This window comes from Oncorhynchus tshawytscha, linkage group LG23 (assembly GCF_018296145.1).
Source record: "Oncorhynchus tshawytscha isolate Ot180627B linkage group LG23, Otsh_v2.0, whole genome shotgun sequence".
NCBI lineage: Eukaryota > Metazoa > Chordata > Actinopteri > Salmoniformes > Salmonidae > Oncorhynchus > Oncorhynchus tshawytscha.
In genome coordinates this window covers 19,031,381-19,047,479 of record NC_056451.1, presented here as the reverse complement: position 1 = coordinate 19,047,479, position 16,099 = coordinate 19,031,381, and the positions used below count along the sequence as shown (strand labels likewise).

General features: G+C 45.7%; 1 protein-coding gene across 1 annotated transcript in view; it reads right to left on the bottom strand.

Annotated features, from left to right (window-relative positions):
* The window catches only part of LOC112222518 (adhesion G protein-coupled receptor B1-like), a 76,323-nt gene that overhangs the window by 31,270 nt on the left and 28,954 nt on the right, over positions 1 to 16,099 (bottom strand). The window contains exon 3 of the mRNA XM_042304403.1: positions 7,423 to 8,472. Within this exon, the coding sequence (XP_042160337.1) occupies positions 7,423 to 8,188 (766 nt within the window). The 5' untranslated portion in view covers positions 8,189 to 8,472. The remainder of the gene's footprint in view (positions 1 to 7,422; positions 8,473 to 16,099) is intronic.

The window sequence follows — 16,099 nt, the reverse complement described above, 5'->3', positions numbered from 1 at the left end:
CGCACACATGCACACAGACACACATGCACACACACACACACATGCACACAGACACACATGCACACATGCACACAGACACACATGCACACACACACACACATGCACACAGACACGCACGCACACATGCACACAGACACACATGCACACACACACACATGCTTACAGACACGCACGCACACATGCACACACACGCACACATGCACACAGACACACATGCACACACATGCACACAGACCCACATGCACACACACGCACACATGCACACAGACACGCACGCACACATGCACACACACACACAAATGCACACAGACCCACATGCACACACACGCACACATGCACACAGACACGCACGCACACATGCACACACACGCACACATGCACACAGACACACATGCACACACATGCACACACACGCACACATGCACACAGACACACCTGCACACAGATACACATGCACACACAGTCCAATACTAACCATTAACCACACAGTTACACAAGTAACAATTACGCACAGTAACTGTGCAGACAGGCACACACACGTCCGTATGCTCTCCAGACAAAAACTGGAGCTGATCTTCTATCTTCACACATTAAAGCAGAAATCAGCAAAAGAAACAATAACAAAGCCACCTCCCTGCCCCTGTTTCGGTGAAAAGCTGAGGGATGGGCCTGGAGAAATGTAACCACTCTAAAATAGACAGAGCTATGGATGCAAGGACTGACCATCCATTATATCAAAATGATAGTTTAACCATGTTTTAAGTCTATACAGTGTGTGTTTACATTTACTTTGTTTACAAATATTGGAATAAAACAAGCTTGTATTTTGGGGTTCTGATGGGGTACAACAGTTGAACTAAGCTCATGAGGCATTTATAAGTTATATTATTGTATAATCAGTGGGTACAGATCATTAATGTATCATTAAATGGATGTAGCAACAGCTGATGCTTAATTAAAATATACATTTTTAATAAAGCCTTAGAGGGACCTGAGATAGTGGATCTGTTGGCAGGGAACTGTGAGAGGAGAGGAGAGGAGAGGAGAGAGAGAGGAGAGGAGAGGAGAGGAGAGGAGAGGAGAGGAGAGGAGAGGGAGAGGAGAGGAGAGGAGAGGAGAGGAGAGGAGAGGGAGAGGAGAGGAGAGGAGAGGAGAGGAGAGGAGAGGAGAGGAGAGAGGAGAGAGGAGAGGAGAGGAGAGGAGAGGGAGGAGAGGAGAGGAGAGGAGGATAGGAGGGGAGAGGAGGAGAGCAGGGGGAGGAGGAGAGGAGAGGAGAGGAGAGGAGAGGAGAGGAGAGGAGAGGAGAGGAGAGGAGAGGAGAGGAGAGAGGAGAGGAGAGGAGAGGAGAGGGAGGAGGAGAGGAGAGGAGAGGAGAGAGAGGAGAGGAGAGGAGAGGAGAGGAGAGGAGAGGAGAGGAGAGGATAGGAGGATAGGAGGGGAGAGGAGGGAGCAGGGGAGAGGAGGAGAGGAGACACTAAATCTCTAATAATTTAACAAACACACAAAGGCAATGTCCAATATGCCAGACATAGGCATCGGACAACTACAGAACATGCCCAGTAGGCCTACACCCACAGTGTACAGTCCACACTCTCAGCTGCAGCTAGCGTCGTCTAAAACAAAACAAACATGTTGGGCTAAATGGAACGGAACGTTTGAGGTCACAGACAAACATGCTTCACTTCACAAGAACTCTTCTATAGTAGCTGAATGGCAGACTGGACAGTCAGCACTTCTGAACCAGATGTTGTCACTCTTCAATAGTAAACATATTAACTAATAGAAGACAAATGCAGCATGTAGTAAACATATTAACTAATAGAAGACAAATGCAGTATGTAGTAAACATATTAACTACTGGAAGACAAATGCAGTATGTAGTAAACATATTAACTAATAGAAGACAAATGCAGTATGTAGTAAACATATTAACTACTGGAAGACAAATGCAGTATGTAGTAAACATATTAACTAATAGAAGAGAGGGACACCATCCATCAACATGTTCACTAGAACAACTACTCAGACAGAAGAGGGAGAGATAGGAAGAAAGGAAGATTCATTTTGAAAATGTGTGTTTCAATGAAGGTATATTTTAAAAAGGGCTTCCACACTTGGACTTGAGTATAGAACAGCAGGGCTCTATAAGATATGACAATAGTAGATTTCCTATGCAAGACGGTCACACTCTCTCTGCAGAGTTAGCTATGGTACTTGTCCACTCCACAGTCTGGCCTGCTCCAACCCACACAGACACCCGGTGGCTACACACACACACACACACACACACACACACACACACACTAGGCTACACATCACACACACACACACACTAGGCTACACATCACACACACACACACACACTAGGCTACATATCACACACAAACATCAGGGAGCACAACATACACACACATACACACACACACACACATAAACACACACATAAGCTCCCACAGCTAACCTTGTGGAGACACACAATTCAGTCCCATATAAAATCATATTTTCCCTAACCCCTAAACCTAACCCTAACCTGTACTCTTACCCTAACCCTAACCTTAACCCTAACTCTAAACTTATCCCCAAAACCTAACCCTAACCCTAAACCTAACCCTAGCTCCTGACCCTAACCCTAAAACTAACCCTAGCTCCCAATCCTAACCCTAAACCTAAACCTAACCCTAGCTCCTAACCCTAAAACTAACTCTAGCTCCTAACCCTAACCCTAAATCTAACCCTAGCTCCTATCTCTAACCCTTAACGTAAATCTAACCCTAACACTAATTCTAACCTGAACCCAAAAACTAACCCTAACCCTAAACCTAACCATAGCCTCTATCTCTAACCCTTAACGTAATTCTAACCATAAACTAACCCTAGCTCCTAACCCTAACCCTAAAACTAACCCTAGCTCCTAACCCTAACCCTAAAACTAACCCTAGCTCCTATCCCTAAAACTACCCCTAGTTCCTATCTCTAACCCTTAACATAATTATAACCCTGACACTAATTCTAACCTTGACCATTAACCTACTAAAAATAGCATTAACCTTGAGGGGACTAACAAAATGTCCACAGTTGGTCAAATGTTTGTGTGTTTACTATTCTTGTGGGGACTTCTGGTCCCACAAGAATAGTTAAACACATCCACACACACAGGCACCACAATCTTCAGCTCGTCTCTCAGCACTCTGTCAGCCACCCACTCTCTGTCACGAGGGACCAGTGTGTGCAACTATCTGCCCAACAAGAGAGAGAGAGTGTTTCTGTGGAGAGAGATGGAGAGAGACAGAGACAGAGAGAGGTAGTGTAGTGTGTGTGGGAAGAGGTATTCATGCTTTACACTTGCTATAAGACTCTCCTCCCCTCTCCTCTGGGAGCAGTGGTTTGATATCCCTTAGTTTAGCAACCTCACAGCTAAGCTGTGTGTGTGTGTGTGTGTGTGTGTGTGTGTGTGTGTGTGTGTGTGTGTGTGTGTGTGTGTGTGTGTGTGTGTGTGTGTGTGTGTGTGTGTGCGTGCGCGCGCGCAAGAGGCTGTCCTCTCGGGGACATACACTGCCACACACATTCATCTTACTTAACGTCAGCATTCTGCTAACATCTGACCACCATAAAGAAAAGTGCAAGTCACAAATACATTTTTCTCCTCTCTCTCTTTTCCCATCTCCTCCATCCTTTCCAGTCCCCTGGAACTACTCTTACTCCCCGCTTCTCATTCTCATTTTTGTCAATTTTCTGTCTTTCTCCCATCCTCTCATTATCTCCATCTCATGTCCCCACACCAATCTTTCCCTCTTCTCCATCTCTCTTTGTTTCTCTCCTTGTCTCTCAAATCCCTCCTTTAATTTGTCACTGCCTCCCCTACTGTCTCCTGTTGAGTGAGAAATTAATCCTCTCCTGCTCCATGTTGTCTTCCCACCATGCAACACACACACACACACACACACACACACACACACACACACACACACACACACACACACACACACACACACACACACACACACACACACACAGCATTCAAATTAAAGCCGACTTCCTTCTCTTCCGCTATGCTACCAGTGTTGGCCTGCTCTCCAACTGCCTGACCTCTAACTGACTAGTCATCTGCTCTCCAACTGCCTGACCTCTAACTGACTAGTCCAGCCATCTGCTCTCCAACTGCCTGACCTCTAACTGACTACTCCAGCCATCTGCTCTCCATGGGAAAGGGATGTGTGGACGGGAGGAAGTGTGGAAGTGACGTCTCTCCTCTCCTCTCCATAGAGAGAGCGAGCGAGCAAGAGCGAGACACAGAGAGAGATGGAGGGAAGACGGAGGGTGAGATAGACAGGGATCCATTAATAGTGTGCTGAGTGAGGCCTCGGAGACAGACAGGGCCATGAAGGCCTCTGTCTCAACTGCTCACTTCCCAAACCCTTCAACAGTCATCTCATCTCATACTCCTCTCCGCTCATCTCCTCCTCAGCACAGCAAGCCTGTCAGGCTCCCAGCCCATTCCCACACAGAATCCATTATCCTTTCTTCTCTCTATTCATCCTCAACTAACCTACCCATCCATCCATTGACTGTCTCCCCATGGTCAGTGGGAGTTCAATTGCCACTCAGAGAGGTGTAGGAATATCATCAAAGTTCACTTTGACCTCAGAGCCCTGCTATTCTGAAAGAGAGAAAGAGAGACTGAGATAGATACATAAATAGATAGAGAAAGAAAGAGAGAAAGAAAGAAAGAAAGAAAGAAAGAAAGAAAGAAAGAAAGAAAGAAAGAAAGAAAGAAAGAAAGAAAGAAAGAAAGAAAGAAAAAGAGTAGGAAGAGAATAATAATATGAAGAATCCACCTCTTTCTAGATGTACCCAGCCAAGTCTGTGTTGTATGTACCTCCAGACCACACCCATGATCTGGATTACATAAGAAAGATAACTAGCCTAGTGTGGAGAGGAGAGGAGAGGAGAGGAGAGGAGAGGAGAGGAGAGGAGGAGAGGAGAGGAGAGGAGAGGAGAGGAGAGGAGAGGAGAGGAGAGAGAGGAGAGGAGAGGAGAGGAGAGAGGAGAGGAGAGGAGAGGAGAGGAGAGGAGAGCCTTGGTGACAGTGAACATTAGCTGCAGAGAGAGGAGAGGAGATAGGGGTAGAAGACGCCATGAGATACTACCCACAACATCAGCTCTGCTTGGCTGGCTGCTAGACTGAGTCTCCTCCATCAGCCTGGAATCAGCCTATAGGCCTGGGAGGGGGAGGGCGGGAGAGATTGAGGGAGGGATGGGGAGAGGTTTGACCAGAGGCTGAAGTGATAGAGAAGAGAGAGAGAGGAAGGATGGATGGATGGAGGGGAAGATGGAGGGAAGAGATGCGGAGGGAGGGAGAGGGCTGGGTGCTCTGAGAAGAAGAGACTAGGGTTGTGATGACACCAGTATCGTGATATTTTTTTCCCATGGCAAAAATGTAAACATGAAGCAGACCTAACTCTTTAGTCATTTAAAAACCTGCTGTATGTAAAATATTGTGCGCTGTACCTTGGAAAAGAAATGCATGTGACGCTGGATGACAACACAATGTGGTTTGTTTCCAACATTAGGGCTGTTGTCCTTAAGAAGTGAAATCTGCTTTGTGTTTTTTTTTTATTGCCACCATACTAATGTATTGCGATACTGGTGTTAGGTTCTTATTTTTCAGAGTAAATAACTCACGGACACTTTAGAAGCTTTAACCAAGTTTAATTCTTCCCAAAGGTTCTGTACAGCTGTAATTCAGACAACCCAACATTTCTCCCATCACAGATATGTACATCCCACTTAAGACACTCCTCTTTCTCTCCAATCCTTACATTTTATGGTTCCACAGGAAGAGGGCAGTAAACCCTTATTACTCCCTTCAGGGGATCTGACCTCACCTCCTGACCTCAACCCCTCTTTCGCCTAATCCACAGATGTCCATCTGTCTCCCCTATAGCAATCCTGTGATCTCCTCCCGTCCACTCAGCACATTCCACAGCCACTCTGTCTTTCTACAGATCTCACTCCTTAATGTACTATGCGTCTGATCTATCATGTCTTTAATATCTCAATGTTCAAAATGTCGAATCCAACACTGGCATTGTCCCGGCCCTAGAAGAGACCAGAGGCTGATAAGAGAAAGTGATGCAGAGAGTGAGAGGAGAAGAGAAAGATGGATGGAGAAGGAGAAGAGGGGGGCGGGGAGAGCAATGGTTCAACCCGATGGCAGGCAGTAGCCATAGTCTCCCTCAGGGATGGAGCTCTCAGTTATCAGCCTGTCTGTCAGGTCCAAGCTTGGGGAGGAGAGTCAGGATCACACAGCATCATCACACATCTAACCAACTACAGACCCTTAACCTTATCCAAGCCCCTATAGTTGCTCTCCTGTGCATCACCCTCTGCTCAGAGCAGCCATACACAGAGATCTAGCTAGCTACAGTCCCTATAATATAAAGCTCATCTCCTGTGTACCGCCCCCACACACACACACACACACACACACACACACACACACACACACACACACACACACACACACACACACACACACACACACACACACACACACACACACACACACACACACACACACACACACACACTCCCCCACTCTGAGCTGCCATTACAGCTATCCCATATTAAACATTCCTCATCCAGTCCCAGTCTCCCTTCTCTCTCCACCCAGTTCCCCCTCTCTCCATCTCTCCCTACCCATCTCTACCTCCCTCCATCTCCCTCCTGCAGCTATCCCATATCACACCCAGATCCTCCTCCCCAGTCCCAGCCTCCCTTTTCTCTCCACCCAGTTCCCCCTCTCTCCATCTCTCCCTGCCCATCTCTACCTCCCTCCATCTCCCTCCTGCAGCTATCCCATATCACATCCAGATCCTCCTCCCCAGTCCCAGCCTCCCTCAGGCCGATCCAGTGTCTCTCTCCCCAACCACAGAGGGACGGGACACGGCGCCTTCCTGCCAAGGTCATTCAGCTCAGAACCCATCAGCTGAAACCCTATACCATCTCTGTTCTGTCTCTGAGCTGCTGTCATTCTACTGATCTTTCACGGCCTTTCTGCTTTCTGTGACCTAGCCAGAGCACTTTACTGGATGCTGCATAGTCATTTGAACAAAAATTGCCTCAAATTGTCCGGAAATAATCAGGAGGTGGCTATGTCAATTACTTGTCTTTCCTTTTAAAAAACTGTTTCATTGTATTGTGACAGGTTAGAGTACGAGGCTCCCTACACATTCATGGATGGATCTGGACCACAGAGGCCCCCCATTAAACATGAAATGGCATGCTTTACAGACAAGATGACCAAGTGAGCCACAAGCCTCGCCTACAAGCTCTCCTCCAATAGACAAAACGGCATCACAAGTTGGCCAAAACATTTTCCAAAAATGCCCATAACTAAAACCAGAGAACTATTCCACTCACCGTTGCTGTCAGTATCACTCTTCTCATTGGAGCTGGGTAGGCAGTTCTCCAGGTAGAACCCATTCCTGTAGCATCCATCTCCTTCGCTGAGCTGTGGAGGAGGAGGAGGCTCCCAGCACTGGCAGGGGGTCTGCATGATGCCACAGGGCCTGTTAGAGGTGCTGGATGCCAGGCAGTCCTCCAGCCACTGGCACAGCATCTGACACGCTGCCATGCTGGGGTTACGCTTCCCCACCACCAGGTACTCTGTCTTAAATTCCCCATCTTCGCTAGCGTTAGGGGTGGTGACCTCCATGCCGGCCCGTGGCGGCCCTTTCCTCATTTGTAGGAACTGTTTCCCAGCCTCCAGAAAGGCCACAGGGGATGAAGAGTCACACAGCTTGACCACCTCGTCGAAACTCTCCATGCCCAGGTAGGTGCGCGTGGTCTCCAGAAACGAGTCAAACTGGAATGTGCGGAGCTGCCGGGGAATGCAGTCCGTTGTGGAGGTAGGTTTGGTTACCTTGATAAAGATGGTGTAGCGGCGCGGGTCAGGGTTCTGCAGGGTCCAGGAGCAGGGTGCCGTGGGGAAAGTGGAGGAGGACAGGAAGTGGCCGAAGAATCGGCTCTGAATCAGAGTGGAGCAGGTGTCTGACTCAGGCCCTGAGGGAGCAGCCGGGCACCAACTAAACAGTTGTATCAGCAGCAGAAGCATCAACGATGATGGCAGGGGGACTTGGGGGTTCACCAGGTGCCCATATAAGGAGGGGGAAAGAGTGGGCGTCATGGTTACCAAATGAATTAAAAGACCAGAGGGGTTTGTTGGAACCTCTGTTTTTTTGTAACCTCTTGTTGATCTGTCTTTCTGTCTCACTGATTTTCTGGCAACCAGGTGGGACCTTCAATGGGAAGAGGAGGAGGAGTAAAAGGATGAAGGAAGAGGAGGAGGAGGAGGAAGGAGGAGGAAGAGGAGGAGGAGGAAGGAGGAGGAGAAAGAGGAAGATTGCACTCAGAGGTCCAGTGATCTGTCCATGATTGTGTGTGTCAGTCGATCCAGACGTTCAGGAGAACCTGGAGAGAAAGTGATAAGAGAGATATTTTGACCTGAGAGGACACATCACTATAACAGCAAATACACTAGTAAATCAAGAAGATAAGAGATGAATAATTAGCTATTTACATTATACTCTCACCACCAGTCTCAGTTTGTGCATATCTCCATTACAACCCAGATACATACAGTGTCATCAGAAAGCAGTCACATCCTTTAACTTTTTCCACATTTTGTTGTGTTTCAGCCTGAATTTAAAATGGATGAAATGCATCCTATAATACCTCATAACATCAAAGTTGAATTTTGATTTTCAACATTTTTACAAATGAGTCAATGAAAAGCTTAAATAAGTATTCAAGCCCTTTGTGACGGCAAGCCTAAATAAGTTCAGGAACTAGAAATTTGCTTACAAAGTCACATAAGTCGCATGGACAACAGTATTTAAAGTGATTTTTGAATGTCTACCTCATCTCTGTACCCCACACATACAATGATTTGTAAGCTCCCTCAGCTGAGCAGTGAATTTCAAACACAGATTCAACCATAAAGATCCGGTAGGTTTTACAATGCCTCGCAAGGAAGGGCACATATTGATAGATAAGTTAAAAAATATATATTAAAAAAACAGACATTGAATGTCCCTTTGAGCATGGTTACGTTATTAATTACACTTTGGATGGTGTATCAACACACCCAGTCACTATAAAGATACAGACGTCCTTCCTGACTCAGTAAACAGAGATGAAAGAAACCACTCAGGGATTTCACCATGAGGCCAATGGTGACTTTAAAACAGTTACAGAGTTTAATGGCTGTGACAGGACGAAACTGAGGATGGATCAACAACATTCTAGTTACTCCACAATACTAACCTAAATGACAGAGTGAAAAGAAGGAAGCCTGTACAGAATTTAAAAAATCCAAAACATGCATCCGGTTTGCAACAAGGCACTAAAGTAATACTGCAAAAAATGTGGCAAAGCAATTCACTTCTTGTCCTGAATACAAAGTGTTATGTTTGGGGCAAATGACTGAGTACCACTGTTCATATTTACAAGCATAGTGGGGGCTGCATCATGTTATGGGTATTCATGTTAATGACTGGGAAGTTTTTCAGGACAAAAATGAACAGAATGGAGCTAAGCACAGGCAAAATCATTGAGGAAAACCTTGTTCAGTCTGCTTTCCACCAGATAATGGGAGATTAATTAACCTTTCAGCAGAACAATAACCTAATAAACAAGGCCAAATCTACACGAGAGTTACTTACCAATAAGACAGTGAATGTTCCTAAGGTGCAGAGTTACAGTTTAGAAAGTCTATGGCAAGACTTGAAAATGGTTGTCTAGCAATGATCAACAACCAATTTGACAGAGCTGGAAGAATTTTGAAAACAATAATGGGCAAATATTGTACAATCTAGGTGTGCAAAGCTCTTAGAGATTTACCCAGAAAGTCTTACAGCTGTAATCGCTGCCAAAGGTGATTCTAACATGTATTGACACAGGGCTGTGAATACTTATGTAAATGAGATATCTCTTTATTTAATTTCCAATAAATTTGCTACCATTTCTAGAAACATGTTTTCACATTGTCATGATGGGGTATTGTGTGTAGATGTGTGAGAAAATATCAGCGTTATCCATTTAAAATTCTGTCTGTAAGACAGCAACATGTGGAAAAAGTCAAGGGGTGTGAATACCTTTGTAAGGCAAATAAATCATCTGACACAGCAGAATATTGTTAGTCAGTGAGTCAGTGAGACCTGAGAAGAGAACCATATGTCCAGCTCTCTGAAAATATGAAGTATGTGTAACCACCAGACAGAAGGATGATATTATATAGACCTAGCTTTGTTTTGGTTCATTAGGCAAGTTCAGAACGGTCGCTTCCTGAGAGACAATGGCTTGTTTAAGATGTCTCCTCTCATATTTGATCAGTGAGCACACTAATTTGTCCAATTACACGGCTATTAACTACAAAAATATAAACACCTGCAGTCATGCATCATCCCTGCCTTTGCTTTAGCTTGCCACAGTGTGATCAATAGCTTCGTTTGTTTATTAATTATTAACACTAAAGCCATTAGGAGGGCTAAAAGTGAACAGGTCAATGTCAATAAAACATGTTGTTGTTTAAATGGATTGTTGTCCTTCATGACAAACCATAATACTGAAATACAAACTATTTCATTCTAAAACAATTTTGGTGTGGAAAATTGCTTCATGGTAGAACAGTTACTACTCCTATTATTATCACTTTGGATACCTCATGATGGAGCATTGGCTCTCTCAGACCTGTATGGATTTCAGATGGAGACAGCCAGAAGAGGGCATATAGCAGGCTTACTGGAGGAGTCAGGGACACCAGACACCACATCCAGGTTTTCACTGATCAATCAAGCTGATCCAAAAGCCTCGCTAATTGTTACCATCTCCCCTGAGATCAAATACAATACTAAGAAAAATGCCATTGGATCCCTGTGTGGCAGTACGTATTCTACTGTATGTCTAACAAAGCAAATGCAGCATATTGGGCAAAGTTTGGCATAGAACACTATGAATGCGACCTGTCTCACATTCCCGCTGAAATTTAAGCCCTGCATGCTCTCCCTTGTTCACTGTCTGCTAAATTATGTGTCTAAACCTTGTTACTGATTTTAAACATGTGTTTGACTATGGAATTGTTAACAAGAGCCCCAGTCTTCTGTGTCATTCGAGTTCATGTATTTTTCTTCAATTTGTGCATTTTGAGTGCTTCCATTGTGTTTGTTCGTTGGTGCTTCGCTCATGCATGTCCACGCTATATACGAGGCGTGCCAGCAGATCTTTGTATGTAGCCTGTATCCTGCCGAGGTTTCTGTCATTTTGTCAGTTGATCACATTGTTTATTGAAAATGTATACTGGTTTAATTGAGAATGGTCTGTGAATAGTATTATGATGATGATAGGCTTCTTTTAGATGTTTCTAATGCCCTTAGGTTCGCAAAAGGGGGCTTCAACTACTTTGTTGGTCATGTGCACCCCTGCTTGTTGTGGCAATGATTTTGTCCAGAGTAGCACTTGGCATTTCTACCTGAGGTGCGTTCAATTTGCTTCAACGTTTGCTATGTTGCATGACAGTTTTTAATGAACTACACGTTTCCCCAAAACAGTGCGCACCATTCTTCAACAGTCTTTGAGGTGCGTTTGCTCCCATTTGGTGGGTGTGGCAAGTTGTGGGCTGACAAATATAGGTGTGACCATCTGAAATCGTAAAACTCATGCAGTGTCACATGGATGATGCTAGAGAGACGAAGCAGGTACGGGGAGTCAGACATTTAATAAGGAACGGACATGGAACGAGACAGGAACAGCGTCAGCATACAAGAAAACAAAGACAAAAAACAATCAATGCAGAAGCAAGAGACAGAGCTGGGGAACTGACAAATATAGTGGAGGCAATTACAGGTGATTAGTGAGTCCAGGTGAGTCCAATATCACTGAAGCGTGTGACGAGGGAAGGCAGGTGTGCGTAATGGATGATAGGAGTGAGTGATGCAGGGCAATGGATGATAGGAGTGGGTGATGCCCTCAAGTGCCAGGGGGAAGAGCGGGAGCAGGCATGACAGTACCCCCCACACTCTAGGGGCCCCACCTGGGCAAACCGGCCGAGACATGGGCGCTGAGCAAGCCAGTTGGGGCGTGGAAGCCCAACAAACCAGCAGGAGCGTGAGAGCCTGGCGAGTCGGCCGAGGCAAGACGCCTGTCGATCCCGCTGCAGAGAGGGAGCCCGAAGATCTGGCGGAGTGTGACGTGGGATGAGAAGCCGCCGAGCCAACCGAGGCAAGGAAACCTCTTGTGCCAGCCAGGGCGTGAAAGCCTGACGGGCTGGCTTAAGCAACCCTGGATCCATCGGTGGCGGAATCCACCCCGACGTCACCAACAAAACCAAAAACAAACAAAAACAACCTGCTGGGCGAACAAGAACTGACGATCCAGCTGAGGCCTGATGTGGGATGGTCCAGGTGAGTCCAATATCGCTGATGCGCGTGACGAGGTAAGGCAGGTGTGTGTAATGGATGACAGGAGTGCGTGATGCAGGGCAGCCTGGCGCCCTCAAGCACCAGGGGAGGGGAAGAGCGGGAGCAGACGGGTAACTGCCCTCTGAACCACCATAAGCACAACGTTTTGGTCGTTCAGTACAGCACTGCTTCTGTTTCATTCAATGTTGCACACTATTCTATCCGGTCGATGATGCTGAGGGGAGGAAACCAAGTATTTGATGTGTTTAATACCATTCCAATGACTCCTTTCCAGCCATTATTATGAGTCGTCCTCCCCCCAGCAGCCTCCACTGGTTCTATTGTACTGAACGGAACCCTGGCTCTGCCAGTATTTTGTAAGCTCTGAAAAGGAACGTATTTGTCTGTGAGTAGGCTGTATTTTCTTCCACAGTACCCATAGCCTGTTTTCCCAAATCCAGTTTTGGATTGAGTGCAGCTTGATTCATTTGTAGAAAAAAATGTGGGTTGTGTTTGTATTTCTTTGTGTCCAATTCTAGTTTATTCCTACAACTGCTACCACTACCATTATCTTTTAAATAAATATATACATTTTTTACCATATACTTTTAAGACGGTAAGATATCTTTACCTTTTCAAAAACACAGGAAATGATTCCCGCAGATACTGTCCATGTATATACTGTATGGGCTGTCCAGTCCTGAATATTTCCTCCATGGTCGTGTCTACAGGCCGTGAACTCTTCTCCACCCCATTAGGATTTGAGGGCTAGCCTAGGGGAAATGTTCCTTATGAGCCATAAATAGCACACTAGTCCCTTTATCCATTTGACCAGGGCTCTATGAGAACAGAGCCCTATGGCTCAAAAGTAGTCCACCATAAGAAATGTGGTGCCATTTGGGACTTAGCCTCTGTGTCCCAAATGTGTAGCCTACAGTAGAGAGAAATGTGGTCAGGCGGGCCAGTTCCTGGAAGAACATGTCTGGCACTAGTAGCGTCTGACAGTCAGTGCAGTGACATTGATTCACTAGCCCACCACTGGTACACAAGCACATACTCCAACTAGCTACTGTGGAGGAGGCAGGCTGAATCACAATACAGAACCACTCAAACAGCATTGTTGCTCTTGGTCCGTTGAATGCAGTGTGTCTGTCTCCACTAGCAGTCAGGCTATGAGAACTGTCTGAATGAACACAGCAGAGCTTATTTCTTTACCTTCTAACATCACCTCTGGTTCTAGTTCTGGAAGGAAAAGAGATGTCAGACATGGATTTGGAAACACTAAACGTGTCTGACTGAAACTGAATCTGTAATCCAGCTGGTATGATCTCAAAAAAAAAATGAATTCCTTGAAACATGAAACTACTGTACAAACTGACACCTATTGCATTCATGTACCCACCAGTCCCCACACCCCATGCATGTACCCACCAGTCCCCACACCCCATGCATGTATCCACCAGTCCCCATACCCCATGCATGTACCCACCAGTCCCCACACCCCATGCATGTATCCACCAGTCCCCACACCCCATGCATGTACCCACCAGTCCCCACACCCCATGCATGTACCCACCAGTCCCCACACCCCATGCATGTACCCACCAGTCCCCACACCCCATGCATGTACCCACCAGTCCCCACACCCCATGCGTACACTTGGGTCTTCTGAGCATATCACTTTGATCCTGGGTAGGGAAACATTGGAGCAGTACATTTAGTGGGTTGCACTCTCTTGAATCAGCACACATGCTCCATTCCTGCCCTGTTTAAACACTCCTCCGACCTAGAGTAACCTTCAGTCCAAGGTGTCCAGGGAGCAGGATTTAGCAGCGTTTTACCAGACGAACCTGACACTAATGAAATGGATGCGACTTTAACAGTACAGGAGCAAGAAAGAACTGCTGGTCTCTTTATCAACGTCTCCAACTCGTCCATCAATCACACACACACTCACACACACACGCACGCACGCACGCACGGACACACACACACACACACACACACACACACACACACACACACACACACACACACACACACACACACACACACACACACACACACACGCACGCACGCACGCACACACACACACACACACACACACGCACGCACGGACACACACACACACACACACACAGGCCTCACCGCGGTCTGATGGGATAATTTGTACACATGTACACGCATACACACACAAACACACTCACACACACTAACACAGCATGCACTGGGAGCACTTCCTGTGCTGCCTCCCAGTGCTCCTCTTACTACCCCCCTCTTTACTGATTGTGTGTTTGAGAAGGCAGCAGACAGACGTACAGCAGGCTATTACAGTTTTTTTTGATTGCTAAACAACAGTGGACACAACTGGAGTCACATGTGCAAAACTCTAACTACAGTCTGCACAACAGCAGTTCATGTGGACCAAACTCTAGTTCGTTTTTCATTGCTTGAACACAGTTTTCAAAACTCTACACACTTATCCCATGACTTTAACCACAACCTGCACAACACTGTGGATTTACAGCACTTTGTTCAAATGCTAACACACTGCTGTCAAAACTGTGAACCACACATTCAAAACGGAATAGATTTCAGTCTTGTGCCTTTCAAACACTGCTGATTGCAATTTCAGCTGAAAGGCTAAGCAGGTGTCTTGTTTTAGACTTGTTAGTGAACACACACACATATTACAGTATATATAGGTAGAGCTCAGAAAGACTCATTTTGGAAATGGAACAAGAAAGATGGGTTCGTGGAGGGAGAAGGGTGGCAGGGAGAGGGCGGATGCGTGGAGGAAGACAAAGAAGACAAAGAGCTGTTATTTCAGATGAAATAAGGGCTACACTTATAGACCATGTCGTGAACCATGGTCTCTCATTGAGAGAGGCAGGGTTGAGGGTGCAACCCAATCTGCAAAGATCCACAGTGGCATCTGTAATGCGAATTTTCCATCATGCAAACAGGTGAGAGTTACATCCTTACAGTAAATGAAAACATTACAGGAATCTATTTTGTATTGCAATTATAGAATATTTACACAGATATATATTACAGTAAGTTTGACTGTAAAATATATTTTTACAACAGGACCCAAAGGCTGCCCACAACAGGGGGAAGAGGAAAAATATTTTCAGATGCGCAGGAAAATGCTATTGTTGACATGGTTGTTGTCAACAATGCAATAAAACTGCGGGAGATTCAAGATAGAGTGCTGGCTGATAATGATATATTTGAAAATGTTAATTCTGTCAGCACAACAACTATTGCTCGAGTCCTAAAGAAACACCAAGTTACAATGAAACAGTTATACACTGTACCGTTCGAGAGAAACAGTGAACGGGTAAAAGAGCAAAGATACCACTATGTCCAGGTAAGACGTCTGAGGTTACGTACACAGCTATACAAAATATTTACAGTAAAAAAAAAACACTAGCATTTCTACAGTAAAACTGTGCACTTACTGTTTTTCAGAGAGTAATGGAGGTGGAAGTACTGGAAAGACCACATTCATTTGTATTTATCGATGAAGCTGGATTTAACCTTGCCAAAACACGGCGCAGAGGAAGGAATGTTATAGGTCAAAGGGCCACTGTGGAGGTTCCAGGCCAAAGGGGGGGAAATATCACCATGTGTGCTGC